The 22,810-nt window shown below is 38.4% G+C and overlaps 1 protein-coding gene across 3 annotated transcripts in view; it reads right to left on the minus strand.

The window, feature by feature from the left end:
• The window catches only part of LOC110451885 (cilia- and flagella-associated protein 54-like), a 70,341-nt gene extending 58,756 nt beyond the window's left edge, over positions 1-11,585 (minus strand). For 2 of the 3 annotated variants that reach the window (XM_021500112.1, XM_021500111.1), the window contains exons 1-15: positions 11,291-11,585; positions 9,036-9,141; positions 8,112-8,255; positions 7,574-7,745; positions 6,892-6,950; positions 6,211-6,354; positions 5,894-5,914; positions 5,177-5,290; positions 4,407-4,508; positions 4,090-4,291; positions 3,764-3,871; positions 3,289-3,401; positions 2,992-3,172; positions 1,887-1,972; positions 730-867 (exon numbers count right to left, since the gene is read on the minus strand). In XM_021500112.1, the coding sequence (XP_021355787.1) occupies positions 730-867; positions 1,887-1,972; positions 2,992-3,172; positions 3,289-3,401; positions 3,764-3,871; positions 4,090-4,291; positions 4,407-4,508; positions 5,177-5,290; positions 5,894-5,914; positions 6,211-6,354; positions 6,892-6,950; positions 7,574-7,745; positions 8,112-8,255; positions 9,036-9,141; positions 11,291-11,481 (1,881 nt within the window). In that variant the 5' untranslated portion in view covers positions 11,482-11,585. The remainder of the gene's footprint in view (positions 1-729; positions 868-1,886; positions 1,973-2,991; positions 3,173-3,288; positions 3,402-3,763; positions 3,872-4,089; positions 4,292-4,406; positions 4,509-5,176; positions 5,291-5,893; positions 5,915-6,210; positions 6,355-6,891; positions 6,951-7,573; positions 7,746-8,111; positions 8,256-9,035; positions 9,142-11,290) is intronic. The other variant, XM_021500113.1, reaches the window with a different exon arrangement.
• Between the last annotated feature and the right edge of the window lie 11,225 nt (positions 11,586-22,810).

Here is a 22,810-nt window from a genome sequence, read left to right on the forward strand (position 1 = left end):
GGCCTAGATTGTTAAGACTTTATGAACTCTTCCAGAACATGTTTGACTTCTTACTTTTTCAGGTTTATGCAAAAACCTCTGACCTACCGCAGTACCGGTTGTTAGCTTGGGATGGAGTTTTTCATTATCTTCTAAGTTATATTTATGACCACTGATTATATGCCAGAACTTTACTTGTATGACTTCTGATAGAGTATGTCTAATATTGTCAGGACAATATACTTATATATATCTCTGATCACAAGTGATACAAATCTCTTCGCATTCACATATTGCGACATATGCAAGAGGAAATGAAGTCACTTAAGCGATGACAAAGTTTTTTCTAAAAATAGTAACAGTGACCTTGACCATGAATGTAGAAACCCGAAAGGAAAAGCAGTTCAAGGCATTGTCATACCAGACACTTGTTTGAAGTTTCATGAAATTCTGTTGAGGAATGATCTCTGTAGAGTGATGACAAAGTTTTCTAAAAATAGTTACAGTGACTTTGACCTTGAACATAGAGACCGGAAACGCAAACTTGTCCAAGGCATTGCTGTACCAAACACTTACATAAAGTTTCATGAAATACCCATACAGTAATGAAGTTGCTTGAGTGATGACAAAGTTTTTCAAAACTAGTAAAAGTGACCTTGACTTTCATTACGAGGGGATAATTAGGGCTAATCTGATATCATTACGGCTATATATGTATTTAACCTCTGACATAGCAGTATAGCCTCTTACCTTGTTAGGGCTATCCATCCTCTGCAGATATTTGGGATTGTCCAGTGACCCAGTCTGATGTTTCTGGAAAACGGCCTTGGTTTTGTTCCACAGGAAGAGGGCGGTGTCCACGACCATGTCCACCTCTATGTCCGAGGGCTGTAAACCACGAAGACAGAATATGTCACAGTCAGATTGACAGAGGTCTGTCTCTAACACCAAACCATGTCCACCTCTATGTCAGAGGGCTGTAAACCACGAAGACAGAATATGTAACAGTCAGATAGACAGAGGTCTGTCTCTAACACCAAACCATGTCCACCTCTATGTCCGAGGGCTGTAAACCACGAAGACAGAATATGTCACAGTCAGATAGACAGAGGTCTGTCTCTAACACCAAACCATGTCCACCTCTATGTCCGAGGGCTGTAAATTACGAAGACAGAATACGTCACAGTCAGATAGACAGAGGTCTGTCTCTAACACCAAACCATGTCCCCCTCTATTTCCGAGGGCTGTAAACCACGAAGACAGAATATGTCACAGTCAGATTGACAGAGGTCTGTCTCTAACACCAAACCATGTCCCCCTCTATTTCCGAGGGCTGTAAACCACGAAGACAGAATATGTCACAGTCAGATTGACAGAGGTCTGTCTCTAACACCAAACCATGTCCCCCTCTATTTCCGAGGGCTGTAAACCACGAAGACAGAATATGTCACAGTCAGATAGACAGAGGACTGTCTCTAACACCAAACCATGTCCACCTCTATGTCCAAGGGCTGTAAACCACGAAGACAGAATATGTAACAGTCAGATAGACAGAGGTCTGGCTCTAACACCAAACCATGTCCACCTCTATGTCAGAGGGCTGTAAACCACGAAGACAGAATATGTAACAGTCAGATAGACAGAGGTCTTTCTCTAACACCAAACCATGTCCACCTCTATGTCAGAGGGCTGTAAACCACCAAGACAGAATATGTCACAGTCAGCTAGACAGAGGTCTTTCTCTAACACCAAACCATGTCCACCTCTATGTCCGAGGGCTGTAAACCATGAAGACAGAATATGTCAGTCAGATAGACAGATGTCTGTCTCCAACACCAGACATGTCGCTTTCCTCAATGACACATTGTTAAACAAGAGAGTGAATAAGTATCCAAACACAGCCTTACCTTGAATGGACCAGTAATGATGGTTATGAGCACTTCAGCTACGTGGATGAGTTCATCTCCCAGATTCAGGGACCTCACTGATGTGGCTACAACAGATGAATACATGAAAGATGACAAAGCGATGATCTAGACATTTAATTATCACCAAATCCTTAATCTACCTTCTAAACATTATAATAATTCCCTAATATGAGGTCCAAGCCTGTAATGATACCTACGTATATGTTTTCCACCTTACATACCTATAACACTGCCCTGGATCTGTAAGGCTGCCCCGTTACCTATAACACTGCCCCTTTGTCCTGGGAGCCCCTAATTATGCCCTCCTACCTGTGATGCTGCCCAGATGTTCTGGGAACCCCTACTTACGCCCTCCTGCCTGTGATGCTGCCCAGATGTTCTGGGAACCCCTACTTACACCCTCCTGCTTGTGATGCTGCCCTGATGTTCTGGGAACCCCCTACTTATGCCCTCATGCCTGCAATGTTGCCCCTATGTCCTGGGAACCCCTACTTATGCCCTCCTGCCTGTGATGCTGCCCCTATGTCCTGGGAACCCCTACTTATGCCCTCCTGCCTGTGATGCTGCCCCTATGTCCTGGGAACCCCTACTTATGCCCTCCTGCCTGTGATGCTGCCCCTATGTCCTGGGAACCCCTACTTATGCCCTCCTGCCTGTGATGCTGCCCCTATGTCCTGGGAACCCCTACTTATGCCCTCCTGCCTGTGATGCTGCCCCTATGTCCTGGGAACCCCTACTTATGCCCTCCTGCCTGTGATGCTGCCCCTATGTCCTGGGAACCCCTACTTATGCCCTCCTGCCTGTGATGCTGCCCCTATGTCCTGGGAACCCCTACTTATGCCCTCCTGCCTGTGATGCTGCCCCTATGTCCTGGGAACCCCTACTTATGCCCTCCTGCCTGTGATGCTGCCCCTATGTCCTGGGAACCCCTACTTATGCCCTCCTGCCTGTGATGCTGCCCCTATGTCCTGGGAACCCCTACTTATGCCCTCCTGCCTGTGATGCTGCCCCTATGTCCTGGGAACCCCTACTTATGCCCTCCTGCCTGTGATGCTGCCCCTAGGTCCTGGGAACCCCTACTTACGCCCTCCTGCCTGTGATGCTGCCCCTAGGTCCTGATTGATGCTATCCTTCTCCTTGTCCTCCTCGCCAATGGAGGTCATTGTTCGTTTGTGGCGCCGGTTCGGGTTCACCTTCTCCATGGCCAGTAGTAATTCTAGGGCCTTTTCATCCCACGCATATTCACTTGTGTGATTCTTGATGATCTGAGCAAAATAAAATTTGAAGTCAGTGAGCAGACTTTCTTATATCCAGTTTAATTATCACACTGATAATTGTTTTATTTTACTTGTCTTCACTCCTATCACCAAGAGATACATACCCTGATGTACATAAGGACACTCTCTATCAACTGGTCAAACACCTCCCACTGTTCAAAGCAGTATGCCATCTTCACCAACTTGATGGCGCCCTCAATGGTGGCTCCATCTTCACCTAAATACAGATTTTTATCTTTATTGAATTTTCTTCCATGTAAGTTAGTTTAATGGTTAATCTAACAAGTCCAAAAAAATACTAATACATGTGATAAGAATCTTAATATAGATACACAGATTAATGGGATTGTACGATCTTCTGATTATCAGCCCTGAATTCCCTAACAAAAAAAATATGTATAACAATTAGTATTTCATAAACTTCTACATTAAAAGGCTGCTTTAACACAACATGTATGCACTGGTCTCTCTTACAAATCCATAGGAAGATTGAATTTTATAAGGGGAGACAACTGTCCTGGGTTACTGTTCCCAGTTAATGTCAACAGATAAAGAGAGATAGCCAACAGTATCACTCACCATGAGTTGCCATTCCCAGCAGAGTCTTGCCCCTCATGACCCCACACAGAGCAGGTACAGGGATGTGGCTTGTCGGTTTTACCCCCGATCCTCTACGACCACCTCCACCTGGTAGTAAACAAACAAAGTTTCACTCAGGACAGGTTTCTAAATGAAATGGTTAATAACACAGACTGAATACTCAAAGTCTGAAAATTCATTATCTGAAAATGCACTTCAGATCACTTTAACTATTTTAACCGAAAATGAGCTGTAATTAAATGCCCACATTTGGTATTAGCTCCCTCATACATGTTAAACTGCAGTAAACTTAAATTATCATATACCAGAAAGTATTTCCTGTCCAGCGAGGAACAATTCAGCATACACATCAAGGATCTCGACTTCACTATCAGCAGCTGGAGGTGATGTTAGGATGGTACGACGGTTTGTGTCGTTCAAACTCTCCAGGATACACAAGAACTGGGCGGCACTGCCCTCTAACATGTCCGACAACAGCTTTTCACTTGGGGTGCGTGGCCAAGGTAACTGTAAACATTGACAATGAGTTGTAAATTACATCCATAGGAAACAATTCTGTTTTTGGTTTTTTTTTGGTTAAATCGAAGAATGTAATGCTAGAAACCACCAATACAATATTTACATTTTGGGCATCCTTGAGGTTGGCACGAGTCTTGGGACGTAGCAGACCCTTCGGTTTTCTCCTTGTTTCAAAAGCTGAGCGTCGGAACACCATAACAGCCATCTAAAATTAAAATTGTATACTCTTTTTGAAATAAATTTGTAAATAAGATACATTGCTAAACTTGCACTATTCAAATTTCAACTGCTTCTGAAGGAGATCATAATTTTTCTTTAGAAATAAAGGTAGAAATATCAGTATTCTGATGTTAACACCATATTTTGCTTTACCCTTAGGTGCATGTTCTCATGTCAACAATCGTCAATGACTGACATGATATCAATATGACTGCCTCTATTTTCTTGTATATCATCTCTGTTATGAATATTTAAGAATACTGGCTGACAATTGACAACGAAAAAAGACAAACAAGAAATAGATCAGACATATACAGCAGAATATGATCAGCAGAATGTTCAAAGACATGGAAGTGTGGAGAAAATTTTGTATTTTAATAACGAAGTCATATATCAAGATCAGTAAATGTAAGCTATTCTTTGATGTAAGTATAAATCCAATTTAGTGTTTTCTCCAGGTTTGAAAAAANGGGGGGGGGGGTTACACAATCCTCCCTTCCGGAGATTACATTGTAATTTAGATATTATTACATTGACTTTTCATGCAGTTATTTATTTCAGTAATTTTGAATTGTAATCACACCAAAATTGACTCTCCCGACAACATATGACAAATAACACAGACACATGAAGCTGACATATATATGTCTGTACCTTGACTGTAGCCTGGCGGAAGGCATCCTCTGACTCCAAAGTCTCTGTGGAGCTACTCAAACTCTCCAGTCGACTTAGTTCATTGATCTTGGCTAAGCCTCGTCTTGCAAATGCCTGTTAAAAAATCCATTGATATAATATAAAAACTCTCATTTCCTTTGTATTAGTAGATCCCATTACAGCAGATTCAGAAACATGTATATACTGTAACAGGTTTTTACAAGTTTCATACAAATTAAAGTAACATATTTTCTGCTTATGTTCTGTGTGTAAAGGCATGATAATATCAGGATATAAAAACACATAATATATTGGTCAATCCAGCCACTGAATCAATCAAACTAACCATGCCTTCAAGTTTAACTATGTAACTGATAACAAAAACACATGTAAAATACAATGTAACTTTGTAAACATTGAACAGATAAAAAGTGGGTAAAATCTGTTAACCAGCAGTGTATAATAGCATAAACATAAATAAGTATACCATGAGTATACAATTCCATATTTATGCTCACTTTAAACTTAAATGTTAACCAGTGAGGCTATTTGACATGATCTATTATTATCACATATATGACAGCAGATTATTTTATGGTAATTTACTTTCAGATCAAAGTAAAGACAATAATAAATTTAAGAAGAAAAACCGTTACTGCTCATACCTTATTTTACCCACTAAAACAGTACAAAATACAATTGATAATAATTTCTCACATTCATTTCAAACTCGGACCTCTGGAACAAATAATTACATATAAACTGCTTTTTTTAATACACTATAACTTAAATAAATTAAGCTTAGCTCATGATGTGTGTTTAAATTTACACAAACTTTTATAATGGGGGTATATTTTAATCAACATATATAAATTTGTTCTTTCATTATTCCAGTCAGTGTTTTTTGTACTGACATCAATTTTTTTTAAATCTTTATCTTAAAACAAATACCACATCTATAAAAGAAAACAAATAAGATTATGACTTGAAATTCGCCAGATGGGCCTGTACGACATAGGTGAACGTTGACCTACCTCTGCGTGATGAGAGACCTTACAATCAAAGTAGCACTGACACACTGCGGTGTATAGGGTTGCTCTCCAGGGTAGGTACTTAACAGCCAGGAGGGGTACTGATGTCTCCATACAAACACTGGCCCACAGCAGATATTCAATCACCTACAACACCCATATAAATACTTTCAAAATAATTATGATTCTAAAAAAAGCATTGTAAAGGCAAATGTAGCTGTAAAACATACATTACGTATGTCTATAATCAGTTTTCCAAATATATATTTGCAGACCAAGGTTTCTTTAAAACATTATCATAAAGAACATAATTCGGAAAGTTATCCTGCTGATATAATTGCACCGAACAGATTTTTTAGCAATCAGATTGCAGTATATACGATAACTAGATATATATGTAAATTTCACCTAACATCATTTTCGCTTTCGTCTTGCTAGTATGTAACCTTGACCAAGGGCTTATAAGAATCCCATTTAGGGAAGTTAATCTGGTGAGACCAATAACCAATCAAATTGCAGTGTGTTAATTAGATGTGTACTTATTCTGCTCAGCATCAGTTTTGGCTTCAATCATCAAGAACAAAATTTGTGTGGAAAACAAAATGTCTCACAGACCAATGGAGGTCATACCATATTACTCTTTATAGTACTGATGATATATAAATAAAGACAGACGAAACTTACTCTTGCCGAGTGGCCAAGTGACATCATATGTCTAGAGACACTGTAAATATGGATTGTTCCTGCAAAATAAAACACTCACCACATTAATAACATAAGGCACAAGGCGTAAGCCAACTGTTCAAGGATAGGCATTAAGTGTTTTCACATGGTAGTCCACAGGACTTAGTTGAACAGATTATTTATTAATCCTACATCAATGTAACTAGTCACAGATTTCCTTATAAATGGAAACATTCTAGCAACAAACATAACAAGTCATTGACTGTAGGGGACATAAAATCAGTACTGCCATAAAGATATGGTGAAGTTTTAGGAAAATCTTGACAACTATTATCCAATATACTGTATTTGAAGCAGTTTTATTATTATTTTATAATCTATCTATCAAATGATATTAACATATCTTTTATACATGTTCAAAGGACCAGTTAGTTTAGGTGATTCACCAATCCTTGCTGAAAATTAATCGCCACAGACTGGAGGACTAGTGTTAGTGTCGAACCCTGAAGTATTACACAAACACCACTTACAGGGTCAACATGTGAATCATCTTCCAAGTGCTCAATTTAATAATATGTCAACTGTCTTTCATCAACCAACTGATACTGTCTATGGGACCAAATGTATGTCCTTTAAAACAGAAAGAGAGGCCATATGGGGATGTGAAAGAGGCAACACCCACCGTTATACACTAGCCAGCAGAGTTTCTCCTGAGGCAGGACTACCTGCATAACAAGCCTGAGGAAGGAGAGAATCTGGACACATCTGTCCACCGACTGTTTGTTCTGTAGCTTGGGATCACCAACCCGCACCACCTGGTACATACTGATGCTCTTCCCCATTAATGCACGAAACTAAAAATTAAAAAAATAAAATAAAAAAAATATATGGTGCATTATTCAAATTTCGTCTTTTTAGTAACAATTTTTTCTCAATCTACCTGTAATAAATTAGACATTTAACAGCTTGTTATTTTAACCCTTTCACCGCTGTTAACCAAAATGGGCTCATCCAGATCAATCCATGGTAGAGTCTACTAAAGTTAAGTAGGGGTGAAAGGGTTAAACATATATACTATAAAGAAAGCTCAATACAAACATAAGTCATACACATCAGTAAATATCTATATTCTGTTATGTAACATTATCCACAATTTATTTATTGTTCATTTAGATTCTATTTATTTATCTCAAAGCTCTGCCCAATAAACTAAATCTTACCGTTAGTCCAGCATCATCACTGTCAAATCCTTCAGGGAAAAACGTAGTCTTGAAGGTGTCAACATCAGTAATCTCCTCTTCATTGACATGTTCAAAGTGGAGTAGGTAGCGTTCATAGCACTGCCACAGAGCCAAACTGTACTCCTGCAATAGAAAGAGCTGACGCAGTTGAAAACCATTCAACAAAACTGGCTATACTTGATAATGTTTACCTATCAATTAATATAACAATGTATTTGATGAGAGAGTCGGCAATGGACTCTTTGTACACAGCAATTTATCAAGAACTCACCATCATTCACAAAAATTAAAGATAAACCATTGAAATTTAGATCTCCGAAAATTCAGTTTCAACTTCAGGACAGTGAGAATATGGAACTGTTTCCCACAGAGAGTTATAGACTCAACTACAATTAAAGAATTTGAGGTCAATTGAGATGAACACTGGAAAATAAAGGTATGAAATACGATCACTTGGCAGATTTACAAGTTTTTACTTTTTTGTTAAAATTGAATGTTAATGAATTATATGTATATGTATTGTATCATTGATATGGATATAAAGACAGATATTTGTCTGCGTCCATCTTTTTTCCTATTAAACCCTATCAAATTAAATAAAGGTTGTTGTGCTTGGCCATACATGTACCTTATTTTGCCCGTGACAAAATTAATCCGGGGACTTTTTAAGTGCATCACTACGTATACATGCATGAAGATTAAATCAAAAGGGTACAGGTCTTAATTATTCCCAAATATGATGTTAAAAGATGGGAAGTGTGTTTGAAGATTAAAATAAATGTGATCATTATCCATAACACTGTTTAAAAATTGGAATGACAGCCACACTTACTAACATTCAATAGCTGGCACTAATAATGTATGATACTACCCTTACTAAACAGCTTTAGGACATATGCATACCTGAACAGTCATCAAAAAGTCGCCCATTTCTAATAGTTTCTCTTGGTAGTACATCTTCGGCAGCTTGGGCTCGTACTTATTCCATAGGTCAAACAATGTGTCTGCCCTGGAAGTGTAATCAAACATATGACAATGGCAATAACATGTCAGCATCAATACAAAAAATGCTCTCTACAATTACTTATATTCAGATTAATGGTTGATTCTAAATATCAATATGTTGCTCTTTAATCGTCAATAGGTAGTCAGTTGATCATTTTGGACAGAAATTGAAGACAGTTTACATCCTGTCTGAAAGGGATGTCAACTGACCTGCTTCCTACTGTCAGAAAAGCTATTAGGAAATACAAACTAGTGCTCAGTGTACCAAAAGAAAAGAAAAACACATGTTTGTCCCAGCACATGCATGCATATATATAAAACCCTGTCAAATTCAGGAGGAAGAATGTTTCAGAAACAATGTAGGGTGAAAATCATACCATTACAGATTGCATGTTTTTATTTTATTTTATAAGCATTGTGTCTTATATCATCTCTTCTATACTTTTGTCCTCCATAATTGTTGGTAGAGCTGTTCCTGTGCCGATGTTTAGCACAATGCCAAGCACATACAACAAGTTTATGGACATCACAGATTACATAGATCTGCAAGGATTTTGGAGAAAATTAAGCAAAAAAAAAAGTAATTTCAGACTTGATTACACACTAGTAGAAAAAATGTTTTTTTAAACTATAACCTATATTAAAATTTAATATCATATAGAAAGGCACCAGGATTTCTGATTCACTTCTTTTCAATATACCCGTTAGTTAAATACAGGATACAACTCATAATCGTCTGCTTCACAACATCATTTGAGAGTCATGTGGTCTAGTTCATCCAGCTATTCTATAGGCTAAACCAAAGAGTATAATGTCCTTATATGATTTTTCTATTTATCTCTTTCTTTATTCTAAATAACTGTGTAAGTATAGCCTACATATCACAGTATAGCTACATATATATATAGCATATGTTAGAAATAAACGGATACATAACCTGGGCAGGTATTGGCTTTGCTCAGTGATGACGACTAGACCAAGTTGTTCGAGTAAATGAAATAATTGCAAACTGACTTCCAAGTGAACTGAAGGACTGAATATCGTTGATACATAACGGGAAGCTGATGTCACGCTTCCACAACTGGTAAACTACCCTAACTGGTACACCGGCCGAAAATTGTTCGAATAGTAGTTTAGAATTACATTTTAGCATTTTCCTCTGACAGAATAACAAAAAGAGATAATTATCAGCATTTCCACCGAATAGGTTTGTTTTTTGAGAACATTTTTAGAGTACACGATGACTTCAAAGCAAACATATCAGAAAACCAGTTATAACAATGTATGTCGACAACATTTTGAAGGAATTATGAAGAGGTTAATTATAAGCATGTTTAAATGTTGATTTCGGTTTATTTATAACCGGATGATATGAAAGTGTATATATATAAAATTGTAGTACAATATGGTAATTATAAAAGCAATATATTTTGTTGCAATCCTGTGATATGGTGTACCAATTGGTGTACTAATCATGGCTGAAAAAAACAGACAAAACCTCACTGCAAGTTTAGCATTCTATTTCAGAAACAAATCACTTAGAATCAAAACTTTTTATGAAAATGAACCACCATAGGTAATGTATAGTCGTCAAAAATCAAGAAACGAACTAAATACAGGATCTGAATTTTTAATTATCACTGAAAAACTGTGAAAATTGTACCAATTGTGGTTGCGTGACGTTACACACAATGTTATGTATCAGACTAGATCGGACTACATTCCCTCCTCACTGGCTAAGGCAGCCTTTTAAAAATCATTCAAGGCTAGTCTATACTCCTCATATTAACTTCACTACCCCACAATCACACACACACACTCGTTCTCACGGCATGACTCTCCACATACAGTAGTGTACAGCCTCCAACATGTCTCCTCTCATCTGTCCACTAACGTTAAAGTATGAACACTTGCCCCAGAAAAATCTCTCGTCGTCAGAAAGCTACGTTGTCGCAGCTACTGTTGCCCGTGAGTCGCCCATGGGACGAAGTTTAACATGTCTTTGTGCAAAAATTGTGTGACTGTCATGCTGTGAGACACAACACTAACCCCCCACCCCATCTTTCTACCCTTTATCTGTATATATAAACTTTTTTTTTAAGTTACTCTCTTAGAAGACGAAGATGAACATTTATCTACACATGTTTGCTTACGGTCTTGAACAGGGTTCATCATCTGGCTTCTGGTAACCAGCCACGTTCCGTTTTTTCATGTAGCCCATGAACTTTTTTGTCTCCTGCTCCAGCGACTGAAACACTGGATTCGTTTTATCTTTGCTATAGAACGAACTTGGCTGACCTCGATTCGCTGAGGCAACAGCGGCGCCTCGCAGAACCGCTGCCATCCTAAATTCTTAAATATTACCAACGCAAAATGGAATAAACCAAACACGAGTTCTATGAACGAGATAGATTTGGCTTCACGGACGCCATATTGGACACCTTACGTAGCCAAGGGTAACAAACCAGGAACGATAACTCTTCATTTAGGTGACACGCTAGTAAAATGTAAGTAGTTATGTACTAGGTCTATATTTGTGCTGATTATTGATTTCACTTTCAAGCAACTATAACAATAAAATCTATATCAAATATTGAAGTTAAATAGAAAGCTTTCAAATTGTCTACTCGACAATTTAAAAATTCCTTCAGATTATAAATTTCTTTTTGGAAAGGAATTAGCTAACTATAAATAAGCTCTTAGCTTGTTCCAGGTCTCTGATATGAACCATGCATGCTTACTGAATAAAATACTTTTAAAACTAAATTTCCTAGATGGATTTGAAATATTTAATCTTTAAAATAGAAGTTGTGAATATAGCACACTGAATAAAAATGTGGAACTACGTATTTTTATTGCAAAGACAAACGGCAAACAAAAATAAATAATAGTCTTCATAGAAGATAGCTGTTTGATTGGTATCAGGTAAAAAAAAAACCTGACCGATCACTAGACTGATACCTGTACTTTGAAGATTACAGAGGAGCGACACCCGACTCCAAAGCCAGTTTGTTTCGCCGTTACACGGCCGCGAGATTCTTTTGATGCACATCGAAGATTCATATTAATCTTCTCGTCTAGTCCAAAAGGTGCTGCACATAGAGCCTTTGGTTTTGCTATGACATATTCCAGGGGTGTAGAGAGCGAAAGTGAGCGTAACCCGTGGATATCGAGGATGTCAGTCATGCTATAGTCTAGACATCATACAGGCACTGTTGTTTAGAAGGTATTGTTAAAATATCACGGGTATTGATTTCTGCGACATTTAATGTAAGTAAATTTCATACATTTGAAAGCGCTTTGCTATAGAATATTTATCTAATTTCATTAGACTACAAAAAGGTGACGCGAAAATGTGTGATATGACCGATATGAACGATAACCATCGTGTCATATATTAGGGAATGTCGCTTCTCTTTTTCACGAAGAAGTTTGATTTTACATTACGGGTGGTCCAGATACGTATATACTACTGGTTTTATACGTCTCTGTCTGGTCACAAGAACTTGAAATGTGGAAAGACGTCGATGGCTTCCAGACGACAGATATTGCACCATCACATAACCTCATCGCCGAAAAAGTGTAGTCTTTGTGCTGTTATGTTAGAGGATAACAAAATAATATTCAAGAGTCTCATAGAACAATCATTTACAAATCTTTATTTCGGGGGTTTTCCTCGCCATAACTTACATGTATACAGTATTGGAAGTATGTATTTTACAAGTCACATTTTACAGACAGTATATTTACATACATTTTACACGCTGCTTTGCCATATTTACATTATACCAGAACACTAGTACTGAACTACACAAAATACCAGTTCACTGGTTCTGAAAGTTCAATGGTATTGAACTACACAAAATACTAGTTTCTGGATTATACATATAGATACATAGTTCACTGGTATTTAACCACACATATCTACAGTTCACTTGAACTGAACTATATGACCCTTGCTCAATGATACTGAACTACATATAACACTTGTTCACTAGTACGTTATTATAAATACCACTAGTTCACTATCACTGAACCATATATACATATCAGTTTTTCAATGATATAGAGAGATTAATACATGCCATTTTCCATATCACACCAAGTATCAACCCGAGACTCCAATATCAGCCCGATCGCCGAAGGATACTGAATTACAGATAACCGTATAGTTAACTGATATCTTATGATCTAATTTTTTTTGAAAGATGGGAAAAACTAGAAGTGTACCAAAAGGGGTGTGATACGGGTTTTGCGGACTGAAACGGAGATGGTTGATACGGGTTTTGGGGTGTGATACGGGGAGGGCTGATATAGGTTAGAGCAATTGTGTCGTATCGCATATAAACAAAATAAATCACCGTATTTATTAATAAGTATGTAATAAACTGAACTATACCTATCATTACTTCACTGATACTTAATCATACATATCAATAACAACTGGTACTGAATCACATATTTCACGATTTCATCGGATATGAATCACATCAGTTCACTGGTATTTAACCATACATATCACTAGTTCATCGATACTGAAATATACATAACACTAGTTCACTGGTACTGATATATACATATCACAAGTTCACTTATACCGAACTACTTGACCATTGTTCAGTGATACTTAATTACAGATAACCCTATAGTTAACTGGTTCTAAACCACACATATCACTAGTTCACTGGTTCTAAACTACACATATCACTAGTTCACCGGGACTGAACCACACATATCACTACTTCACCAGTACAGAACCATACATATCACTAGTTCACCGGTACTGAACCACACATATCACTAGTTCACCGGTACTGAACCACACATATCACTAGTTCACTGGTACTGAACCACACATATCACTAGTTCACCGGTACTGAACCACACATATTACTAGTTCACCGGTGCTGAACAACACATATCACTAGTTCACCGGTACTGAAATATACATATCACTAGTTCACCGGTACTGAACAACACAAATCACTAATTCACCGGTACTGAACCAAACATATAACTAGTTCACCGGTACTGAAATATACATATCACTAGTTCACCGGTACTGAATCACACATATCACTAGTTCAAAGGTCCTGAACCACACATATCACTAGTTCAAAGGTACTGAACCACTCATATCACTAGTTCACCGGTGCTGAAGAACACATATCACTAGTTCACTGGTACTGAACTATACATATCCCTAGTTCACCGGTACTGAACTGCACATATCACTAGTTCAAAGGTACTGAACCCCACATATCTCTCGTTCACCGGTACTGAAATACACATATCACTAGTTCAACGGTACTGAACAACACATATTACTAGTTCACCGGTACTGAACCACACATATCACTAGTTACTAGTTCACCGGTGCTGAAATATACATATCACTAGTTCACTGGTATTGAACCATACATATGTCTAGTTCACCGGTACTGAAATACACATATCACTAGTTCACCGGTACTGAACCACACATATCACTAGTTCACCGGTACTGAAATATACATATCACTAGTTCACTGGTAATGAACCACACATAGCACTATTTCACCGATACTGAACCACATATATCACTAGTTTACCGGTACTGAACCATACATATCACTAGTTCACCGGTGCTGAAATATACATATCACTAGTTCACTGGTACTGAACCATACAGGTGACTAGTTCACCGGTACTGAACCACACATATCACTAGTTCACCGGTACTGAAATATACATATCACTAGTTCACCGGTACTGAACCATACATATCACTAGTTCACTGGTACTAAACCACACATAACACTAGTTCCCCGGTACTGAACCATACATATCACTAGTTCACTGGTACTAAACCACACATATCACCAGTTCCCCGGTACTGAATCACACATATCACTATTTCACTGGTACTGAAATATACATATCACTAGTTCACTTGAACCACACATAGCACTATTTCACCGATACTGAACCACATGTATCACTAGTTTACCGGTACTGAACCATACAAATCACTAGTTCACCGGTGCTGAAATATACATATCGCTAGTTCACTGGTACTGAACCATACAGGTGACTAGTTCACCGGCACTGAACCACACATATCACTAGTTCACCGGTACAGAAATATACATATCACTAGTTCACCGGTGCTGCAATATACATATCACTAGTTCACTGGTACTGAATCACACATATCACTAGTTCACCGGTACTGAATCACACATATCAATAGTTCACCGGTACTGAACCACACATAACACTAGTTCACTGGTATTGAACCACACATAACACTAATTCCCGATACTGAATCAAACAAATCACTAGTTCACCGGTACTGAATCACACATATCAATAGTTCACCGGTACTGAACCACACATAACACTAGTTCACTGGTATTGAACCACACATAACACTAATTCCCGATACTGAATCAAACAAATCACTAGTTCACCCGTACTGAATCACACATATCAATAGTTCACCGGTACTGAACCACACATAACACTATTTCACCGGTACTGAATCACACATATCACTAGTTCACCGGTACTGCACCACACATATCACCAGATCACCGGTACTGAAACATACATATCACTAGTTCACTGGTACTAAACCACACATAACACTAGTTCCCCGGTACTGAACCATACATATCACTAGTTCACCGGTACTGAACCATACATATCACTAGTTCACTGGTACTAAACCACACATATCACTAGTTCCCCGGTACTGAATCACACATATCACTAGTTCACTGGTACTGAAATATACATATCACTAGTTCACTGGTACTGAATCACACATATCACTAGTTCACCGGTACTGAACCACACATATCACTAGTTCAACGGTACTGAACAACACATATTACTAGTTCACCGGTACTGAACCACACACATCACTAGTTCACCGGTACTGAAATATATATATCACTAGTTCACTGGTACTGAACCACACATAGCACTAGTCACCGATACTGAACCACACATATCACTAGTTCCCCGGTACTGAATCATACATATCACTAGTTCACCGGTACTGAACCACACATATCACTAGTTCACTGGTACTGAACCACACATAGCACTAGTCACCGATAATGAACCACACATATCACTAGTTCACCGGGGTACTGAAATATACATATCACTAGTTCACTGTTCACCGGTACTGAAATATACATATCACTAGTTCACTGGTACTGAACCACACATAATACTAGTTCACCGGTACTGAAATACACATATCACTAGTTCAAAGGTACTGAACCACACATATCACTAGTTCACCGGTACTGAACCACATATATCACTAGTTTACCGGTACTGAACCACACATATAACTAGTTCACTGGTACTGAAATATACATATCACTAGTTCACCGGTACTGAACCACACATATCGCTAGTTCACCGGTACTGAAATACACATATCACTAGTTCAAAGGTACTGAACCACACATATCGCTAGTTCACCGGTACTGAAATACACATATCACTAGTTCAAAGGTACTGAACCACACATATCGCTAGTTCACCGGTACTGAAATATACATATCAATAGTTCACCGGTACTGAACCACACATATCGCTAGTTCACCGGTACTGAACAACACATATCACTAGTTCACCGGTACTGAATCACACATGTCACTAGTTCACCGGTACTGAACCACACATATCACTAGTTCATTGGTACTGAACCAAACATATCACTAGTTTATTGGTACTGAACCAAACATATCACTAGTTCACCGGTACTGAACCACACATAACACTAGTTCACTGGTATTGAACCACACATAACACTAATTCCCGATACTGAATCAAACAAATCACTAGCTCACCGGTACTGAATCACACATATCACTAGTTCACCGGTACTGAACAACACATATCACTAATTCACCGGTACTGAACCACACATATTACTAGTTCACCGGTACTGAACCACACACATCACTAGTTCACCGGTACTGAAATATACATGTCACTAGTTCACCGGTACTGAACAACACATATCACTAATTCACCGGTACTGAACCACACATATTACTAGTTCACCGGTACTGAACCACACATATCGCTAGTTCACCGGTACTGAACAACACATATTAAAAGTTCACCGGTACTGAACCACACATAGCACTAGTTCACCGGTACTGAATCACACATATCAATAGTTCACCGGTACTGAACCACACATATCACCAGTTCACCGGTTCTGAAACATACATATCACTAGTTCACTGGTACTAAACCACACATATCACTAGTTCCCCGGTACTGAATCATACATATCACTAGTCATATCACTAGTTCACCGGTACTGAAATATACAAATCACTAGTTCACCGGTACTGAACCACACATAACACTAGTTCACCGGTACTGAATCACACATATCACTAGTTCACCGGTACTGAAACATACATATCATTAGTTCACCGGTAATACACCACACATATCACTAGTTCACCGGTACTGAAACATACATATCATTAGTTCACCGGTAATACACCACACATATCACTAGTTCACCGGTACTGAAACATACATATCATTAGTTCACCGGTAATAAACCACACATATCACTAGTTCACCGGTACTGAACCACACATATCGCTAGTTCACCGGTACTGAACAACACATATTACTAGTTCACCGGTACTGAACCACACATATCGCTAGTTCACCGGTACTGAACAACACATATTACTAGTTCACCGGTACTGAACCACACATATCACCAGTTCACCGGCACTGAAACATACATATCACTAGTTCACTGGTACTAAACCACACATATCACTAGTTCCCCGGTACTGAATCATACATATCACTAGTTCACCGTTGCTGAAATATACATATCACTAGTTCACTGGTACTGAACCATACATATGACTAGTTCACCGGTACTGAAATATACATATCACTAGTTCACCGGTACTGAACCATACATATCACTAATTCACCGGTACTGAATCATACATATCACTAGTTGACCGGTACTGAACCACACATATCACTAGTTCACTGGTACTGAAATATACATATTACTAGTTCACTGGTACTGAATCACACATATCACTAGTTCACCGGTACTGAACCACACATATCACTAGTTCACCGGTATTGAAATATACATATCACTAGTTCACCGGTACTGAACGACACATATCAATCACACATATCACTAGTTCACCGGTACTGAAACATACATATCATTAGTTCACCGGTAATGAACCACTTATATCCGGTACTGAACCACACATATCACTAGTTCAACGGTACTGAACAACACATATTACTAGTTCACCGGTACTGAACCACACACATCTCTAGTTCACCGGTACTGAAATATATATATCACTAGTTCACTGGTACTGAACCACACATATTACTAGTTCACTGGTACTGAATCACACATATCACTAGTTCACCGGTACTGAAACATACATATCATTAGTTCACCGGTAATGAACCACTTATATCACTAGTTCACCGGTACTGAACCACACATATTACTAGTTCACCGGTGCTGAACAACACATATCACTAGTTCACCGGTACTGAACCACACATAACACTAGTTCACCGGTACTGAATCACACATATCACTAGTTCACCGGAACTGAACCACACATATCACTAGTTCTCCGGTACTGAACCACACATATCACTAGTTCACCGGAACTGAAATATACATATCACTAGTTCACCGGTACTGAATCACACATATCATTAGTTCACCGGTACTGAACCACACATATCATTAGTTCATTGGTACTGAACCAAACATATCACTAGTTTATTGGTACTGAACCAAACATATCTCTAGTTCACCGGTACTGAAATATACATATCACTAGTTCACCGGGACTGAACCATACATATCACTAATTCACCGGTACTGAATCATACATATCACTAGTTCACCGTTGCTGAAATATACATATCACTAGTTCACTGGTACTAAACCACACATATCACTAGTTCACCGGTACTGAAACATACATATCATTAGTTCACCGGTAATGAACCACTTATATCACTAGTTCACCGGTACTGAACCACACATATCCCTAGTTCACTGGTATTGAACCACACATATCACTAGTTCACCGGTACTGAACAACACATATCACTAGTTCACCGGTACTGAAATATACATGTCACTAGTTCACCGGAACTGAACAACACATATCACTAATTCACCGGTACTGAACCACGCATATCACTAGTTCACCGGTACTGAACCAAACATATCACTAGTTCACCGGTACTGAAATATACATGTCACTAGTTCACCGGTACTGAACAACACATATCACTAGTTCACCGGTACTGAAATATACATACCACTAGTTCACCATATCACTAGTTGACCGGTACTGAACCACACATATCGCTAGTTCACTGGTACTGAACCACACATATCACTAGTTCACCGTACTTAAATAAACATCACTAGTTCACCGGTACTGAACCACACATATCGCTAGTTCACCGGTACTGAAATATACATATCACTAGTTCACTGGTACTGAACCACACATATGACTAGTTCACCGGTACTGAAATATACATATCACTAGTTCACCGGTACTGAACGACACATATCACTAGTTCACCGGTATTGAAATATACATATCACTAGTTCACCGGTACTGAACCATACATATCACTAGTTCACCGGTACTGAACCACACATATCGCTAGTTCACCGGTACTGAAATATACATATCACTAGTTCACTGGTACTAAACCACACATATCACTAGTTCCCCGGTACTGAACCACTGATATCACTAGTTCACCGGTACTGAACTACACATATCACTAGTTCACCGGTATTGAAATATACATATCACCAGTTCACCGGTACTGAACCATACATATCACTAGTTCACTGGTACTGAACCACACATATCACTAGTTCACCGGAACTGAACCACACATATCACTAGTTCACCGGAACTGAAATATACATATCACTAGTTCACCGGTACTGAACGACACATATCACTAGTTCACCGGTATTGAATTATACATATCACTAGTTCACCGGTACTGAACCACACATATCACATCACCAGTTCACCGGTACTGAAACATACATATCACTAGTTCACTGGTACTAAACCACACATATCACTAGTTCACCGGTACTGAAATACACATATCACTAGTTCACCGGTACTGAACCACTGATATCACTAGTTCACCGGTACTGAACCACACATATGTACTGAAACATACATATCACTAGTTCACTGGTACTAAACCACACATATCACTAGTTCACCGGTACTGAAATATACATATCACTAGTTCACTGGTACTAAACCACACATATCACTAGTTCCCCGGTACTGAACCACTGATATCACTAGTTCACCGGTACTGAACCACACATATCGCTAGTTCACCGGTACTGAAATATACATATCACTAGTTCACTGGTACTAAACCACACATATCACTAGTTCACCGGTACTGAAATAAACATATCACTAGTTCACCGGTACTGAAATATACATACCACTAGTTCACCGGTACTGAACCACACACATCACTAGTTCACCGGTACTGAACCACACATATCACTAGGTCACCGGTACTGAACCACACATATCACTAGTTCACCGGTACTGAACCACACATATCACTAGTTCACCGGAACTGAACCACACATATCACTAGTTCACCGGAACTGAACCACACATATCACTAGTTCACCGGTACTGAAATATACATATCACTAGTTCACTTATACCGAACTACTTGACCATTGTTCAGTGATACTGAGTTTCCGATAACCCTTTAGTTAACTGATTCTAACTCACACATATCACTAGTTCACCGGTACTGAACCACACATATCACTAGTTCACCGGTAATGAAATATACATATCATTAGTTCACTGGGTTTGAACCACACCTATTACAAATTCACTTGAATGAACTACATATGACACTTGTTCAATAGTTTACTGTTTATGATCCATACATATCACTGTTCACTGGTACAGAATCACACATTTCTCTAGTTCACTGGAACAATGAACAACCCATGACACTATTCATGAAGAATAATTATGAAAAGTTCACCTGTATTTGATTAACGACCTGTATTACACGGTCTAATATATTTTTGGTGAAAATGGAAGATCAAAAAAGTAAATGAACTAATAAATAGCATTTACGAGTTTTATAAATACGCCCATAATACAGACGTGCTACACACTGCAATGTCGAGTGTTATACATACTTTGTAATGTCAAGTGTTGTCATCTGTTAAGATTTGTAATGTTATCTGGAACAAACACGCTTGTTATGTCAAGTGCTGTTATAGCATGTTTTCCATGTTAACACATTTTCTCATAAATAAATCATTCGCCCATACTTTCACTGAAATTTTGATGAAATGTTCATCACCCCATCACTTATATTCACGCGTTCAATATGTACGTGTTCTTTTTCATGCAATATATATGTAGTTATCAAAACAAAGTTTTCTTCACGGCCTTTATCGAACACCTCTACCCTTCCCTTTCCTCTTCATTCCTTCTCCTGTACCTATTTCCGTAAAATAAACCCGTCCGCACCGTTACTTCCTCCTTTTCCATGCTAATTCGCTTGACCACGTGGCCATCCTTCGTCCTGGTGCATATCTACATGTACATGACTCGAGCACGTGTCTATTCTGTCGTCTGTGATATTCAGTGTGTATACTGGAGGAGGATCACATTCTAAAACATAGGTTACACAAAAATCTTACTATTCACACTTTTTTTCATCATCACATGGTATATTTTAGGCCCACGTTGTATTTTGTCATTGGGCGAAAACAAAAAAAAAGACCAACCAGCTATGAGGGTTATATTAATTGCGATCACAAACAGTGAATATAAAGATGTAATTATGATTCTTTCCATGTTCTCCTCTCACAACATCATTTAAGTAAGAATAATCATTTTTGTTTCCATTTTGCAGTATGTCCAATACGTTAACATGGGGGTAACATGCGCTAATATTACCTTCCGGGATTGAACTGTTTCCTGCATAAAGCGTATATAAAATGTATTTTCATGTAAAACAGACGTTTTCTCGGAAGTTGACTCTATCTCCGCAGGAGTCGGAAGCCTTTCATCAAGATTACCAATGGAACCGATAGAGGCTTCCTGATCAAAACGTTGCTGTTGTACTCGTAACTCAAAGACACACTTATTGCCATATGTATATAGTATAACTCAGAAAAATGATCCTTACGGACTCAATATATATATTGAGTGAATATCAAATTAATGGGTGAACCTTATTCCTGTTAAAGGCTGTCAACTTGTACAACTATACCAATTTTGGTGATTGGGATATTTAACATTTAGTATCTTAAATAGTCACAGTGACCTAGCTACTTTTAGTATGAGAAACAGCGCATTCGAAAACCCTCGCCCCGAAACATTGACGGCACTACTTTATACATGTAAATGTCGTAGTCTCATAGATAGTCTCAGGAGAATGTTGCGTGACGAACGAATAAAATGGATGTTCAAACTATCCTCGGGATATATAACGATATTTGATTTGCTTTTTAGCATCATACTGTGGAGGATTTCTTCGAAACTAGTTTATTATAAAGTATGGGATATAACTACCTTTGG

The sequence above is a fragment of the Mizuhopecten yessoensis genome, unplaced genomic scaffold (genome assembly GCF_002113885.1).
Source record: "Mizuhopecten yessoensis strain PY_sf001 unplaced genomic scaffold, ASM211388v2 scaffold6277, whole genome shotgun sequence".
Taxonomy (NCBI): domain Eukaryota; kingdom Metazoa; phylum Mollusca; class Bivalvia; order Pectinida; family Pectinidae; genus Mizuhopecten; species Mizuhopecten yessoensis.